This window comes from Apiospora marii (assembly GCF_038362585.1).
Source record: "Apiospora marii strain CBS 49790 chromosome Unknown utg000007l_segment0_segment0, whole genome shotgun sequence".
In the NCBI taxonomy this organism is placed as follows: domain Eukaryota; kingdom Fungi; phylum Ascomycota; class Sordariomycetes; order Amphisphaeriales; family Apiosporaceae; genus Apiospora; species Apiospora marii.
In genome coordinates this window covers 2,778,831-2,796,293 of record NW_027117379.1, presented here as the reverse complement: position 1 = coordinate 2,796,293, position 17,463 = coordinate 2,778,831, and the positions used below count along the sequence as shown (strand labels likewise).

Genomic DNA, 17,463 nt, shown 5'->3' with positions numbered 1-17,463 from the left:
TCCGATGCCATGGCTTCCAAGTGCTAGTGGCTGAGCTTGATGGCCTGTTGGCTGGCCCGAGCCGTCCACGTAGGCCCCGGACTGGGCAGTTGCTGCTTGTTGTGTGTTGTTGCTAGGGGATAAGTGATTTGGATTCGGCATACTTTGAGCTGGAGACTGATGCCGATGGGGCAAGTAGCTGCTTTCAGACCCATCTAAAGGAGAGACTGGCAATGGTTGATGTGTGGAAGTCAATGGGGTTTCGCTATGTACGGAAACTGAGGAATTGCTAGATGCGGGGCCGGAACAACTCTCCTGTCCTCCATTTATTTGCTGCTGATAGGATGGTGTACGCATGATCGATTGATTCACGGGAGTAAAAGACATCAATGGGAGTTTCGACCGTACGTTGGGAGGGGCAGTTGGCCCTAAATACTATTGGTAAACAGTCAGATGATTGGCTGGTTTTCATTTAAATACAAGGCTCAAACGTTTATTTTTAGTATGAACACTGCCACCCCTGGGTCCTGCATGCTGGTAACACGGCAGTTGATCGCCAGCGTACAGCGCCTGCCGATTGGTCCCAGCCTCTTGGGGGCTGCGTTTCAAGTTCGCATTTTTGGGGGCTGAAGTTGGCAGCCGCTCCAGCCTGCTTAACCCGTAGTATTTCTATCCTCGCTTGAAGAAGAATAGCAAGAGGTTTTATGGACGTAGATCCCAAGGTCATACGAAAACCCTTTGTCCAAGGCAGATTACAGTCCTTTCATGGTGGGCAGTGAAACTGCCTGCATTCAAGGCAGAAACCAACGTAGATTGTATCATTGGGTCATTCACTCATGCCAATGCCTAATTTAAACACCTACCATTGGTTGGTTCTTCTCGTGCGCCCCATCTGAACAGGAAGCGTCTGGTTGATCGGTTGCATCGAGTCTTTATTGATAATTGCTTTTTCGAAGCCATCTCGACCCGCTCTTTTGGCATAACTCAGCCTGATCTGGTCGAATTTCTGATAGGGGGCTTAGTAGCTAGCCCCCTCCAAAAATGCGAGAGCCATTTGGCTGAAGCCCCTTCAATGTCTGATTTCAGCGAAAATCTATTTCATCGTTGACGAAAACCGTCTATGCCTCCTATTCCTTGATGGAGGCAGCGTGCGAAGCTTTCCATCATCACTAAATCTGAAAACATCCGTTGATGGTATAACATATCTTTGGAGTGCAACTTGCTCTTTACGAGTCTTTTGTTTCTGCCAGGGACAATTAGTATAAATCGAAACCAGTCAGACCAAAAGTTAATGATCAGGTAGCAAGACCTCTTTATGTGAGCCAATTAGGTCTTTGTTTCTCGGGCGTTCTCGGTATCCCTCCCCAAAATTGCAGTCACAGCCCTCCAAAGCCCCACTGCGCTCTTTGCTATCTCGCGACGCCCGTCATACAGCGGATAGACGACGACAGCGGAAAAGGCGAAGAATTGCCACACGATAGCAACCGACACCCAACCGGAGAAAAATGACTTGGTAAAGATGAAGTCCCGGTACAGAGGCATGGGCCACAGGATGAATGTCACCAATACTATGGCGGCCCACATCACCCAGGCGATGCGGTGCCAATGATGCAACGACGCCAGGGTCGCGTCGTCAAATGGATGCTGAACATCGTCAATGCTGATCTTGCTGGGTTGATTCTTCTTGGAGGAATATGTTTCTGGCGATGTGGTCCCGTATTTCTCGGCGTTTCCACCCAGGTCCAGGGACGCGGTCTCGCCTGCTCTCTTCTCTATGATTTGATCAGTCTTATCTCGAGGGGTTCCGGGCTCGAGTGGTCCCGCAGAGCCTCGCTTTTCTTTGGGACCTTCACTAATGGTGGACGACGGAGAAGGATGGATCTGGGCCTCTTCGGCGAGCTCGATCCGCAGAAACTCGCGCCAGTCGAACTTGTACGGGCGGTACAGCGATATGACGACCGAGTAGAGACCGGGCGAGAAGAAGGAAGCGATGGCGCCGAAGAGGGCGGGCAAACTTGCGCCCGTGGTCTGCATGTCAACCCGCCCGTACAGCGCCCGGGCGGTCGCGAGCCAGACGGACAGGCCCGTCGCGAACCCCAGGACGGGCGCGACGACGGCAGCCGTCCGCGTCTGCCCGGACCACAGCAGCGTCAGGGCGAGCGGGATGATGCCCGGGCACGAGAGCACGGGGCGGAAGTAGCCGATCCAGGTCATGTTGGCGCCGCCGTAGTTGAGGCCGAGGGAGACGGCGGTGATGACGCAGCCGTGGAGGACGACGGTCAGGTGGCTGACGCGCACGAGCTTCTTGTCCGTCGCGCGCGGGTTCAAATAGGTCTTGTACAGGTCGAAGGAGAGGATGCTACTGACGGCGATCATGGACGACGAAATGGTGCTCGTCAGCGCCATGAAGAGCAGCACGAAGAAGGCCACGATGCCGCCGTCGCCGACGAGCGCCTTGATCACGTACGGCATGATGAGGCCCTCGTTGATCTCCAGGTCCGTCACGGCGCCCGGGTAGGTCGGGAAGAGGGGCGTGTTGTGCAGGGCGCGACCGGTGAGGCCGATGACCGTCCCTAAGCCCCACGGGATGCCGAACACGGCCAGGGCGGCAAGATTGTACCCCGGCACGGTGGCATTGACCTCGGTTGCGAAGGACTTCTGCCAGAATGCCGTGTCCTTGAGTTGAACGATGGTTAGTAGGAGGTCTCCTTTCCAAAGTGGATGGCGTTGACATACCATGACGACCAAAGCCAGATTTCCAAACTTCAGAATCAGCCCCCAAATAATAGCATCATATGACTTCATGGTAAGAAGCGAGCCCTGGTAGTTCCCGGGTATGTAGTCCTCGCTGGCTGTGGCGACGACTGTGTCATATAGCCCGCCCAGGCCACCGACGGCCGAGTGGGTGAGTACAGTAAGAGTGAAGTAGATGATGAGTACCAGGGCGACGGCGGTATGCAGGAAATCGGTCAGGAAGGTAGCCTTGAGGCCTCCCACAGCTGTGTAAAGGACGACTGATTGCCGTGTGTTAGTCGGTCTGAATGGCACTTTCTGTCCAGAACTCATCTCCTCATTGGAAGGGCATCTACTAACCTCCTATGGGAATCAACACTGTAGCGGCGACGAAATGCATGCCCGAGACGCCGTGTATGAGCTGGGAGCCGGTCAAGATCATGGACGCGCACCCAAACACGTTGTTCCCGAGATTCATGACGATGAAGACCACGTGTGCAATGTTCCCGTACCGCATGCGTATAATCTCAAGTGACGTGTGGGCGTATGGCACGCGAATCTTGGCCATGACGCCGAGAGCTGCCATCAAGGCGATCTGGAAACACAGCCCAGATCCCCACCACTACATCAACGAGATGATATAGGTCAGCGTCTGGATTTTGGTAAAACACTGCTCTTACTCACTTACCAAGGGGACGGCAAGGCCGTAGCGATAGCACATGGCCGCGGCCAGAACCGTCTCGTTGATCCACATCCAGGACGAGAAGACGGCTGATGCGGTGAGGCCGGTCCCCACGGAGCGGTTGGCTACCATGAACATCTCCGAGGTGCCCGAGTCCTCGGCCAGATACGCCTTCTGGAGCTTGACGGCCAAGAGAATGACGGCGCAGAAAAGGACACCGAGCCCGATAAGCAACCCGTAGGCTGTGCCCTGGGGGATCAACGCCCCGACTTGAGAGGCGGACGCCATGAAAAATATGTTGCTCGACGAAGCGCTATAATGGAATTGATCAATCAGGGACCCGGGACTCTATGGTAGTTTCCAGACCATAAGGAGCTGCGAGAATGCCCTTTATATCACTCTGTATGCGGTAAAACACATCGGTGGCGACACTTCTGAAAATCTCGCGTTCCACGGGTCCTGGAAGACCAGGGGCATAAACGGCACAACTTCAAAATCAGATAACCGAGAAACTCGGCATCGGGCAAAGTGAGAACTGGATCCTTTGCGGCATGTTGTATTGCAGCCAGAGTCGACCAGGAAAACATTTGAAGTCACTGCCGTATAAGTGAAGATCATGCCCCGAATGTGTTGACGCCATAGTGGGACAGTATGGTGGATGGATGAGCTTATCTCGAGGCCTATCGCACATGTGCACATTTGATTGGGGAGTCTGGCGTTGTGCCTATCAAGGTTCGGGTGCTGATCAGTGAGCGCGCCGGAGATTGTGGATTGCGTGCCGGGCGTGCAGGATGGCGAATCTCCGAAAAGGGGAAGAAAGATGCGGGGCTTGCAGTTGGCATACCCCCGTGGTGGAGTCAAGACGTGATATGCCGCTGGAATCATACCAGCGCGAATGATAGTCGAAAACAAGTCCAGTATAAGATTTACTTAGCAATAAAGAACCCGATCGGGCGAGAAGCAGGGTCGTAATTACTTCAAATCATAACTATCTCCAAATCCCCCCGGCAATCCACTGTTGCTCGTACTATCGGGTACCGCCGCCAGGTGCCTCTCGTGTCTCGGGAATATTTATCTGTAGTTGTCATCAATCCAATTCGAAGTCATTCCAATTGCGATCTTAGCTTGCCTGGTTGATCAGGATAACCCCCATAAGTTCACCTACCTCTGGAACTTGCACACATCACTATGGCAAGCAACAGCGAAGGCGGCAAGAAGCCAATGATCCTCAATGCCTTCGTCATGAACACGCCCGGCCACTTGTCGCCCGGCCAATGGCGACACCCGCGGAACAAGACGGACCAGTACAAGAAGCTGTCCTTCTGGGTCGACTTGGCCAAGCTGCTGGACGAGGCCGGGTTCCACGCCATGTTCATTGCCGACACCCTGGGCCCCTACGACGTCTACAAGGGCCCCAGCAACGTGGTGCCGGCCCTGGCCTCGGGCGCCCAGTTCCCCGTCAACGACCCCCTGTACGTGGTCCCCAGCATGGCCGCCGCCACCAAGCGCTTGATCTTCGGCGTCACGGCGAGCGTCACCTACGAGAAGCCCTACTCCCTCGCCCGCCGCCTGTCCACCCTCGACCACCTCGCCGACGGCCGCCTGGCCTGGAACATCGTGACCTCGTACCTCGACAGCGCGGCGCGCAACTTTGGGCTGAGCGAGCAGATCCCGCACGACGAGCGCTACGCCATCGCCCACGAGTACATGGACGTCCTCTACAAGCTGTGGGAGGGCAGCTTCCGGGACGACGCCGTCGTCGCCGACAGGGAGAGCGGCGTCTACATCCAGCCGGACGCCGTGCGGCCGATCCACCACGAGGGCAAGTACTTCAGCGTCCCGGGCCCGCACTTCTGCGAGCCGTCCCCGCAGCGCACGCCGCTGCTGTTCCAGGCCGGCGTGTCCGAGGCCGGCAACGGGTTTGGCGGCCAGCACGGCGAGGCCATCTTCGTGGGCGGGCAGACGCCCGAGACGACGCGCGCCGTCGTCGACAACCTGCGCGCCGTGGCCGCGGGCGCGGGGCGGCGGCCCGAGCACGTCAAGGTCCTCGTGGGCATGACGGTCGTCGTGGCCGCCACCGACGAGGCCGCCGAGCGGGCGCGCCGGGACCACCTGCGCTACGTCGACGAGGAGGGCGCGCTCGCCCTGTTCGGCGGCTGGACGGGACTCGACCTCGCGGGCTACCCCGACGACGCCGACTTCAGCCTGCTGAGCGAGGCGCCCCGCGTGCAGTCCGTGGTCCGGCGCTGGGCCGCCACCGTGCCCGGCACCGAGGACCTGCCCTGGACTAAGCGGCGAATCGTCGAGTACCTGAGCCTCGGCGGGCTGATGGCCAAGGCGGTGGGCGGGCCCAAGACGGTCGCCGACGAGCTGGAGCGCTGGGTCGAGGTCGCCGGGGTGGACGGGTTCAACCTGGCGCACATCACGAACCCGGGCAGCTTCGAGGACATCATCGAGTACCTGTTGCCGGAACTGCGGGCAAGAGGGCTGTTTGGGGTGGATGTAAAGGCCGAGGGCGCCACAGCTAGGGAAGTCTTCGTCGGGTCGAAGCGATTGCCGGATGACCACCCCGGGAGCAAATACAAATGGCGGGCTGGAGAGTAGCCCCGAGATGAACAAGATTCACCTGCGCATGTTTTGCTCTGTTTCTTTCCCCGGGCAGGCACTAGCCAGCACACTCTACCTGATGCCGCCAGTGTCAAGTCGTGAGGGGATTGAGGCGCGATTTGGGCAACGAACCTGTTTCTACTTTCAGCTCCTTTCTATTTTTGACCTGTTCCGTTTCAAACGCCAAGCAAATGTCACCTCGGGTAGCTTATTGGGTTGGAGCCAAGATGAGCTTGAATTCGCGGCATGCGCCGTTGGACGAGGAAGAAGCACGAACTACCCCAACTACCTTATGCACAATATGCATATGCAGGACGTGGGGTAGCAGTTGTACATCCCTGTTTTTTGTCGTGGCTGGGGAACCATTTGAGGACACGGCATTAATGCGTAGTGGCGGTGCATATAAACCTTACTCGCGCACCCGAAAGATGAAACATTCCATACCGGCACATTTGAACTCTGTACGCCACATTCACTAGCCACATATGTCTATATATAGGGGGCAGCCCCAAAGAGCGGGTCGACCAGCTCTATACATAGTTTGAGCCCCATCTGATTGGCTGCCTGCCCCATTCTCAGCACCACGTACTGAGTCGTTGAAGATGCCTTCGGCTACACGATCCATCATGCATCCGGCTCAAGCCTTTACTATGGGTATTGGCTAAGGTATTGTTGACGGACAGCACCGCCATGTTTCGAGCACCACGTCGGCTATGTCTTGTCGCTACTCAATGCTATCTATCCCCTTGAGCGCACAAAGAGTGGAGAAACCTCTTTTTGTATGGTGAACCGATGGTGTGCCTAATTAACTCTCGTGTATTTACCTCCAATCCTGGCTGCACGATGCGCCAGGGGGTCGATGCCCCCAATCAGATATTACAGAGCCTGGCTCCAGTTTTTGAGCTGTATTCAGCGCTCAAGGGGATAGCTGGAAATAGAAGCGACAAGACCACAGTTGAGGCGTGAAATGCGTATATAATCTTGGACATCGTCTCTCATCTCTTCCAACTTCCTTTTCTCTCCATCTCATTCTGCATCAGCTTGTGATTCCTGCTTCAAAACAACTCCAACTTCACTTTTCTTCGTCTCTTTGGCTTGCCAAACCATTGAACCTTTCTCTTCTTCATCTTCCTTGTCCACTCTTCTTTCCAGAGACCCCTCGGCGCTTTCTCTATTCTATCGGAACTAGCTTTCGATCACCTTTACTAAAACTTTCAACAACCACAACCATATTACTTTCACCTTTCCATTCACCATGAAGTTCACTTTCGCCATGACCGCAGCCCTCGCTGCCGCGGTCCTCGCCGCCCCTCTCTTGCCCGCCGGCACCGCCAGCGAGGCCCGCAGTCTCGACCACTACAACCACAACATCCTCGCCCGCGACGTCGTGGTCCAGCCCACCGCCGCCAAGCGGGACGACGAGGCGTTTGACGCCGAGGGTGACGACGAGAGCGAGGCGGCGGCGACGGAGGCGGAGCTCGAAGCTCGCAGCAAGGTCGGGGACATTGCCAAGAAGCTCGGGAACCTGGCCAAGGACAAGGGCAAGAAGTTGCTCGGCCGCGACGGCATGACTGCCGAGCAGTACGCCCAGGAATACGACGAGGAGCATCCCGAGCAGACCGCTCAGGAGGCGGCTGACCTGGAGGCTCGCAGCAAGGTCACGGACCTGGCCAAGAAGCTGGGCAAGGCCGCCCTGGACAAGGGCAAGAAGCTGGTCGGCGCCCGTGACGGGATGACGGCCGAGCAGTATGCCCAGGAATACGACGAGACGCACCCGGAGGAGACTGCGCAGGAGGAGTCCGAGGCCGCTTCGCTGGAGGCCCGCGGCAAGCTTGCTGACTTGGCCAAGAAGCTCAAGGACGCGGCCAAGAAGAAGCTGCTCGGCGCCCGCGATGGGATGACTGCCGAGCAGTATGCGCAGGAGTATGATGAGGAGCACCCCGAGCAGACTGCTCAGGAAGCTGCCGTGATTGGATGAGAAGGCCGCTTGAGTGACATAGATGTATATACTGCGTTTCACAGGACGGCCTGGTTCGTTTGATGAGTTGTCATCCTTAGCTAGACAGGTTAGATGGGTATGCTTTCGGATTTTTAAAACCAAATCTGGGACCGGTGCTAATGGACATACGAAACTTGTTAAATAAGGGTTTTATTGCAGCAGTTTGCAATGTCACCGTGATTTCGCAGCATTTATGCTCGCTGCCGGTTGGTATGTCGAAGTCGTCGGAGAATAAGAGCCCGGCCCGGGACTTGGATACGAAATCGAGATGACATGGCAAAGCAGGCTCTACGGCGGTGTTGGTGACCGTACTAGAGTACTCACCCTTTATAACTAAATGGGTGCTATCTGTTGCAATGAGATGTAGATGTGAGAGAAGATGATTGATTAAAAGGTGAAGTACGTGAGCCTTTAGGGGGCGGGGAGAAGTTGGCTTATATGTATACGCAAGATCTGGCGCGTGACTGCCATCTTAATATAATCGGGTAATATTAAAACGTATTTAATCTTTAGTTATGCTTAATATTAATTAACTAAATATAGCATTATATTTATATAATACTTTAAATGCTATTTTAATATTAGAAAAGGTAAATAATTTAAAAATCTATTAAAATTAATTTAATTTAAGAAATTATATATAATATATATTAATAATTTAATATATTATTTTATATAAAATATAACTATTTAAATTTATTATATAATACATTAAAATAATTTAACAAATAAATTAATTAATTATATAATAATTTATATTAAAAAGAAACTTATATAAAACTTATTACTTTTTATATTATAATATATAATTTTTATTAAAGTTATTAAATAATAAAAAGCGTATTTATATTTTAATAAAGGTAAAATAAATAAAGAAAAGATTTATAATTAATTATTAAGCGTTTTAATAAAAATATTGATAAATAAATATAAATTATAAATAATAATAAATAAACTTTTAAATTAAATATTATAATAATAATAATATTAAATATATAATATTAAAAGCGATAATAAGGGATATAAATTAAGAAAAAAGGAAAAAAAGATTAAAAAAAGGGGGGAAAGGGAAAAAAAAAGAAAAAAGAGAAAAAAAGAAATTTTATTTAATATTTATTATTAAGAAATTAAATCCTAATATAATAAAGTATTAGATACTTTTATTAAATTTATATTAATAAACCTTTTAAAATAAAAATATATATAATATAATATAATAAAAATAACTTAATTATATATATATAAATTATAAAAAAAGGAATATAAAAAGTAATATTCTCTTTTAAAAAGATTATTTTTATAAAATTATTTTAATTAAATAATATTTATATATATTAAATATATCAAATTAATAATTTATAAAATAAATAATAATAAATATATTTTATATTTTTAAAAAGGTTTATATTAATTATTATATAATAATATTATAATATTAAATTATAAAATAAAATAAAATAAAATTATAATATTAATTTTTATTAAATTTATTTTAAAATTTTATAATTTTTAAAGTTTTATTCTTATTATATATATATAATATAAATTCTATTCTTTTTTTATTAAATATTTTTTATTATAAAATTAAATTTTAATAAAATAAATATTATAAATAACTTTTTTAATAATAATAAATAAAAGAAATATAGATTTAATAAAGCTTTAATAAAATTATATTTATTTATTTATTTATATTAATTTAATAAAATACCCTTTATTATATAAATTAATAAAAATATAATATTATATCTCTCTTTTTTATAAAAAAGAAATTTATTTATTATTTATATAATATTTAAAAACCTTTATTATAATATATATTATATAAAAATAATTATAATAAAATTTTATATTAATTTAATTAAAATTTAAAATAAAATTATTTTTATTTTATATTTATATTTAATTATTTTAATTTTTAAATTTAAATAATCTTTTATAATTTAAATTTTAAAAAGATAATTAATATATTAATTAAATTAAATAATAAAGTTTTTAATCTTGATTTCGATATTATTATCAATTCTATTAACGATATAGATATTAATTTAATCGGGTTTTTTAAAGCTTTAATTTTAATATTAAAGTCGTTATATTTTTATTTTAATTCTTTATATTTCGTTTTTAAATTTTAAAAACAAATTTTATAATCATTTAATTTATTTTTTAATTTTATAAATCGTAATTTAAAAACTTCATTAATTATTTTTAACATTTAAATTTTAACCTATTAATTTTTAATATCGTTATTTAATTATAAAAATTATATATTTATTCTTATTATATTATGTAAATTTATAAATCTTTTATATTAATTAATATCTTTATTAAATTAACCGCTTTTATTAAAGTAATTATTATTATATAATTAACGTTATTTAATTTCTTTTTAACCTATTTATTAAATACTTTAATTTTATTATTTATTTTATTTATATATAAATAAAATACTTTATAAAGTTATTTAAATCCTTTTTATTTATAAATATTTAATTAACTTTATAGAATTATTAATATTAAAATTAATTAATTTCCTTTATTAAAGTTATTAATATAATTTATTTAAATTTTTTTTTTTTTAATAATTTTATAATTTCTTAAGGTATTATTTTAAAACCTTTAATTATATTTCTATTAATTTATATCGCTTTAATAGATTCATTATTTAATAAAATTATTAAAATAAAACTATTAAAATCTATTCATTTAGTAACTCTTGCTTTTTTAATAATAAATTTAAATATACTATTGAAATTTTAATATAAGATATTTTTTAATAAATATCTTATAGGAATTATCTCGATAATTATATAATGAATAACGGTTTATTTATCGATACCTTTATTAACTTTAAAGGTTATTAAAATATTACATTAATATTCTTTCTTTATCTTTATTAAAATAATAATTTTATTATTATTATTATTAAAACGTTATTAATTATTTATTATTATAATTAATTTAAATTCATTATTTAAGATATTATTTAATTATTTTATAACTTTTTAATAATAAATTCTTTATTATATTATTTTAATTATAATTAATATTAATAGCGATTTAATTTCTTTTTATTTTTATTTAACCTTTTTAAAAATTAATATTTCCATTTAAATTTAATTTATATAATATTTTAATTTTAATTTTAAAGATTTATTATAATTATTAATTAAAATAAAATTATAAATACAAATTCATTTTTTATAAATATTAATTATTTTATAAATAATATATTATTTTTAATATTTTTAATTATTTTTAATAAATAAGGGTTATATTTATAAATAAGTAATTTATTTTAATCTTTATTTAATTCATTATTTATTATAATATCTATTAAATCTTATAAATCTTATAAAAAAAAGTTATTATATTATTTATTTCAATATTAAGTTATTAAGTTAGAAAACAATCTTTATTATTTTTAATAATTCTATATATTATTTAATTTACTTTCTTTATATTTAAAAAGGTATATTATAATAATAAATATGTTATAAAGTATTTTAATGAAAATTTATTATAATATAAATTAATTATTATTATAATAAAAAGTTCTTTTTTTAATTTTAATATTAAAAGGTTTTTTATAACTTTATTTTAAAATAGTAATAAATTTATTAGGAATTAATTATTTAACTTTCAATACTTTAAATATTATAATTATATTAATTATAAAAATAATTAATATAATCTTAAGTATAATCGATTCTATAAATATTAAATTAAGAATTAAAATAATTAACAGTATTAATTCTTTAATAATATTTATAGAAATAATTTATTTATTTATAATAATCGATTTAATTATAATCATAGATTCCTTTAAAATAAATATCTTATTCTTTTTAATTATTAAAGATTTTCTTTAATATTAATAAATAAAAGAATGTAAATAAAATTTATTATTATAATTTTTATAAATAAAGGATCTTTATTATAAATAAATTTATAATTTTTTATCATTATTAATTAATATAATTAATATTATAGTTTAAATAATATATAATATACTCCTTAATAAGTTTTTTTTATTTCTAATTATAAAAATATTAAGATTTTTTAATATTTATTTTAAATTAAATTAATATCTATTTATTTATTTTTTATTCCTCGGTCTTACTTAAACATTAATAAATCCTATTCTACAGCGAGGCCGCTATATAATTCGATTAATTAAGTCAATATAATAAGTAGGTCTTATAGGATAAATACGGGTTTAAAGGGATAAATACCTTATTAATTAATTGAAAATTATATTGGAAAAACTATATTAAGCCTATTATAAATATATAAATAATAATATTAAATAGAATTTTAATAAATATAATAAGTTTATAATTAATTAATTAAATTAGTAGATTTTAATTTAAACGTTATATATTAAATTTTAAATTTAAGCTCGATATTATTTAAATAAATTAACTTTTTATAAATTATTTATATAAATATTAAAACATTTTATCGATATATATTAACCGTAGCTGCGAATTGTAATAATCCGCCGGTTCTTATCGGTTTAACGTAATATAATAGGAGACCTTATTTTTTATTATAATAAAGGTTAGAATATAAAATTTAAAATAAACCCGGGGATTATAATAATATTATATTTAACTATTAAAAAAAGAATTATTTATTTATATTATATAAATTTAAAATTTATTAAAAATTATATATATTAAATAATAAAGTTTTTAAAATTAATATATATTAATATTAATTTTATATAAAGTTTTAAAAAAAGTTTTTAAAAATAAATATAAATTTTTATAATATATATTTTTTAAAATTTATAATTTATTTTTATTTTTTCTTATATATATATATATATATACTTATATTATTATTTCTTATTTAATTTTTATTTTTTATATATTATTAAATATATATATATTTATTTTAATTTTAAGATTTATTTATATATATTATAATAAATATTAATATTAATAATTATATTATATTATATATATTTATAAAAAGTACTTTTAATAATTTTAAAAAAGTTATTTTATTAATTATATATTATAATATTTTAAAATTAATATATTTTATTAAATTTATTAATTAATTAAAATTAATATATTTTAGAAATCGAAATAAATAATAATTTTATATTTATATTTTTTTTTTTAATAAAAAATGAAAATAAAGAAAGAAATTAAAAGAAACGACGATTAATTATTTCGTAATTTTAATAATAAATATCGCGTTTTTATAAAATTAAAGAAAAGTTATATAAATATAAAATAAGAAGCCGCGTTAATCCTTAATCGTTATTTAAAAATTTATCGAATTAAAATAACGAAATAAATAACGTCGAAATATTAATAAATAAGAAATAAAATTTAAAAAATCGAGATTAATAGATAATCCTTTAATAAATATATTTTTATTAATTTATTATTAATTAAATATTATATAATTAATTAATTTATATATTTATTTAATTTAATTTATTATATAAAAAACAATAAATTTTATATAAATTTTCTTTTTAATATAAATAATAAATTAACGTCCTTTATAAAACGAATAAATATATTATAAATAATATAAATATTTAAAATAATCTTTTTATTTATTAAAAAAAGATTTTTAAAATAAAGAAATTAAATTATAATAATAAAAATAGAAAACTAGAATTAAAATATTAAAGTTAAAAAAATAATTAATAAAAATAAAAAGTTAAAATTAAAATATAAAAGTTAAAATATTAAAGGTTAAATAATATTCTTAAAATAATAATTAAAATAATAAAAATACAATATTAAGATTAAAATATTAAATTTAAAATTTTAAAGAAAAAAAAAATTATAATAATAAAAAAAAGGTAATATTATATATTATTAATTAAATATAATAAAGAATTAATTAAAATAATAATATTAAAATATTAAAGTTATAATATAAGAATTTAATTTTTAAAATAAAATTATTAAATATAAATTATTATTATTTTAATTATAAAATTAAGATATTAAAATTATATTATTAAAATTATATTATAAGTAATTTCTTTTTATTATTTAAAATTAAAAGAGATTTATTATTTTATTTAATTTAAATAATAATTTAAAACTTATATTTTTATTAAATATTTTAAATTCTTAAGTTTTATATAAATAATTTTTAATTTAATATATAAAATAAATATTATAATTTTATTATTTTTAAATAAACTTATTTCTATTATAAATAAAAAATAAACTTTAATCGATTAACTTAATTATTAATTAAAATAAAATTAATTATATTTAAAAATTTTATTTATTAAATTAAATTAATTATATTTAAATTATTAATAAGAATTAGTTAAATAAAACTTATATAAATTTAAATTAAGGAAATTAATTTCTAACTTTATATTATTTTTAAAACGTTTAAATATATTAAACATTATAAATTTAATATTTTTATTAAATATTTATTATTTATTTAAAATAAAAAAATTTAAGTTATTTTTTATTTTCAATTATATAAAAATTTTAAGATTTATAGAACTTTTATTTATATTTTTTTTTAATTTTAATAAATATTTTAATAGCGATATTATATTTATAATTTTATTGTTATTTTTAAAAAAGCTTATTTTTTAAAAAAACTTTTTTATTATAAATTAAAAGAAATTAAATAAAAATATTTATAATAAAATTAAAATTTCTAAATTTATTACCTTTTTAAAAACCTTAAATAAAATTTTAAAATTTATTATTATAAAATAAATAAATTATTATATTAAAATTTTTTATTTTTTATTATAAAATTATATAATAATTTATAAAATAAAGTTTATTAAATATATTATTTATATATTCTTTATTAATAAAAGGAAATATTTAATAATTATATCATTAAAATTAAATATTTTTAAAGTATTTAATAATATAAATTATAATTAATTTATTAATTACTTTACCCGTTATAAATTTTTAATATTTATTATTTTTTTAATTTAAAATTAATTAAAAAAGTATTATATAAAGTTTAAATTATTTAAATTTATAAAAAATTTTTAAAGTTTATTATTATTATTATTATTATAATTCTTTTATATCATAGATATTTTTAAAACTATTTTAAAGGAAAGTATATTTATAATAAATATAATTATTATAATAATTATACCGTCCTATAAAAGACGTTAATCTACTATTTATATTAAAAAGAAAATTTATATAAAATTTATTACTTTTTATATAATAGATTAAATTAAATAAGTATATAAATCAATTAATTATATAATAATCGATTAATAATAAATCGATAATAATATATTTATTATTAAAGGATTATTCGTTAATTTCGGTTCGTTTATTTCCCGTTTATTAAGAACGGCCCTTTCCCTTTAATTAATTAAATTAATCTGCGATTTTATTATATCGACCTTCGTTAAACTTATTAAACTCTATAGTTCTCGGAGCTTTATTTCCGTTTTATATATATATAAATATACCTTTTATTATTTAATAATTTCGATAACGATTTTTATTGCTATATACTTTATATACGATATATAAGTTATATATATAAAGAGTTATATATTATAGTAATTCGAGAGGTATATTATTAAACGCGGTTTTAAATACTTTAAAATCGAATTTATTAAGGGTAATATAATAATCATAGAAATAGGATTTTTTAGTAAGTTAAAGTTTAATTATCGATATAACGGCGCCGGCTTTATTAGAATTATTAAAGGCGCCCTTTATAGGCGCGTACGATATAGCGTCGTTATTATTATTAATAATTATTATAGTATATATAGGTAAGTATTAAGATATAAATAATATTATAAGTATATAATAATATAAAAGGGATTAAAGTTAAATAAGAGATAATAATATATATATATATATATACGATAAAAAAGAGAGATAAATTATAGATTTTAAGGAATATATATTGTAAAAATTTATACCTATTTTTAAAAGTTTTCTTTAAAAATTTATATAGAATCGATATTTATATATATTAATTTTAAAAACTTTATTATTTAATATAAATAATCTTTAATAAATTGTAAATTTATATAATTCGAATAAATAATTCCTTTTTCAATAATTAGATATAATGTTATCGTAAGCTTTAAGTTTATTTTAAACTTTATACCATAAAGGATAATAAATAGTTATAATTAAAAGTTATAATAGAAAAAGGGTTTAATATTTATTATTTATTATTATTAAAGGTTTAATTTTTTAAATTTTATTATTTAAAATATTTATTTATTTTAATATAGAATTATTATTAATTTATATTATTATTTATTTATTTTATATTATTTATATTAATTATATATAATATATATTAAAAAAAAGATTAAATAAATATAATAATTATAAGAATTTAAAAAGTAAATTTTATTATTAATATTAATATTAATAATAATATTTTATAAAATATATTATAAAATATATTATTAAATAATTTATAAAATAATATTTAAATATTAATTATAATTTAAATAAATAATTTAAATATTTTAATTATTAAATAAAGTATTATAAAGAAATATAAAATATTAAAATTAATATATAATAAAATAATAATTTAAATAATTAAATATAAATATATTTTAATTATTAAATAAAGTATTATAAAGAAATATAAAATATTAAAATTAATATATAATAAAATAATAATTTAAATTATAAAGAAATATAAAATATTAAAATTAATATATAATAAAATAATAATTTAAATAATTAAATATAAATATATTTTTATTTTCAATAAATATAAATTTTTATATCTTTAAATAAAATAAAATAATATATAAAATATATTTAATAATATTAATTATTTAAAATTAAGTTATTAATTATTAATTTTAATAATATTTTATTAATTATTAATTTTAATAATATTTTATTAAAATAATATATTTAAATTTTTAAATTTAAATTAATTAAATTAATTAATAAATTATAATATCTTAATATTTAATTTAATTTAAAGTTTTTTTAAAATTAATATATTATAAAAATTATTAAAAGAATTTAAAAAATAATATAAAATTTTTAACTTATTTTTAATATAAATTAAAAATATAATATTTTTAAATTTATAATATTTATATTAAATATTAATATTATTTTTTATTTTATAAAAAATATTAATTTATTATTAATATTAAAAAATATTTATATAAAATTTATTTTTTTATATAATAAATAAAAATAAATAAATATATAAATTAATTAATAATAGATTAATAATAATATATTTATAAAAAAAATATTTATTAATTTTAATTTTTTTAATTTTATTTTTTATTTATTAATATTGTAATATTATTTATTTTATTATTTTATTTTAATAAATTTTTAAATAACGATTAAAAATTCATATAACTTTTTATTTTATATTTATATAATTTTTTTTAAATTTTATAAAAATGTAATATTTATTATTGAGATTATAAAAGAACTATTTTTTTTTTTTTTTTTTTATTAAATAA

At 31.6% G+C, this 17,463-nt stretch overlaps 3 protein-coding genes across 3 annotated transcripts; 1 reads left to right on the top strand and 2 right to left on the bottom strand.

Moving 5' to 3' along the window:
* Window positions 1-407: 407 nt before the first annotated feature.
* Window positions 408-3,682, bottom strand: PG985_011263 (Sodium:solute symporter family-domain-containing protein; the record flags this gene model as incomplete). The annotated part of the gene is made up of 4 exons (XM_066831030.1): window positions 408-414; window positions 1,412-2,993; window positions 3,073-3,334; window positions 3,401-3,682. 4 exons carry the CDS (start codon window positions 3,680-3,682, stop codon window positions 408-410), a joined length of 2,133 nt encoding a protein of 710 aa, XP_066681712.1.
* A 900-nt stretch (window positions 3,683-4,582) lies between these two features.
* Window positions 4,583-5,998, top strand: PG985_011262 (alkanesulfonate monooxygenase; the record flags this gene model as incomplete). Its single annotated transcript, XM_066831029.1, has 1 exon — window positions 4,583-5,998. One exon carries the CDS (start codon window positions 4,583-4,585, stop codon window positions 5,996-5,998), a length of 1,416 nt encoding a protein of 471 aa, XP_066681711.1.
* Window positions 5,999-7,172: 1,174 nt separating this feature from the next.
* On the bottom strand, window positions 7,173-8,191 carry PG985_011261 (uncharacterized protein; the record flags this gene model as incomplete). The annotated part of the gene is made up of 2 exons (XM_066831028.1): window positions 7,173-8,059; window positions 8,176-8,191. The coding sequence occupies 2 exons, from the start codon at window positions 8,189-8,191 to the stop codon at window positions 7,173-7,175; spliced, it is 903 nt and encodes a 300-aa protein (XP_066681710.1).
* Between the last annotated feature and the right edge of the window lie 9,272 nt (window positions 8,192-17,463).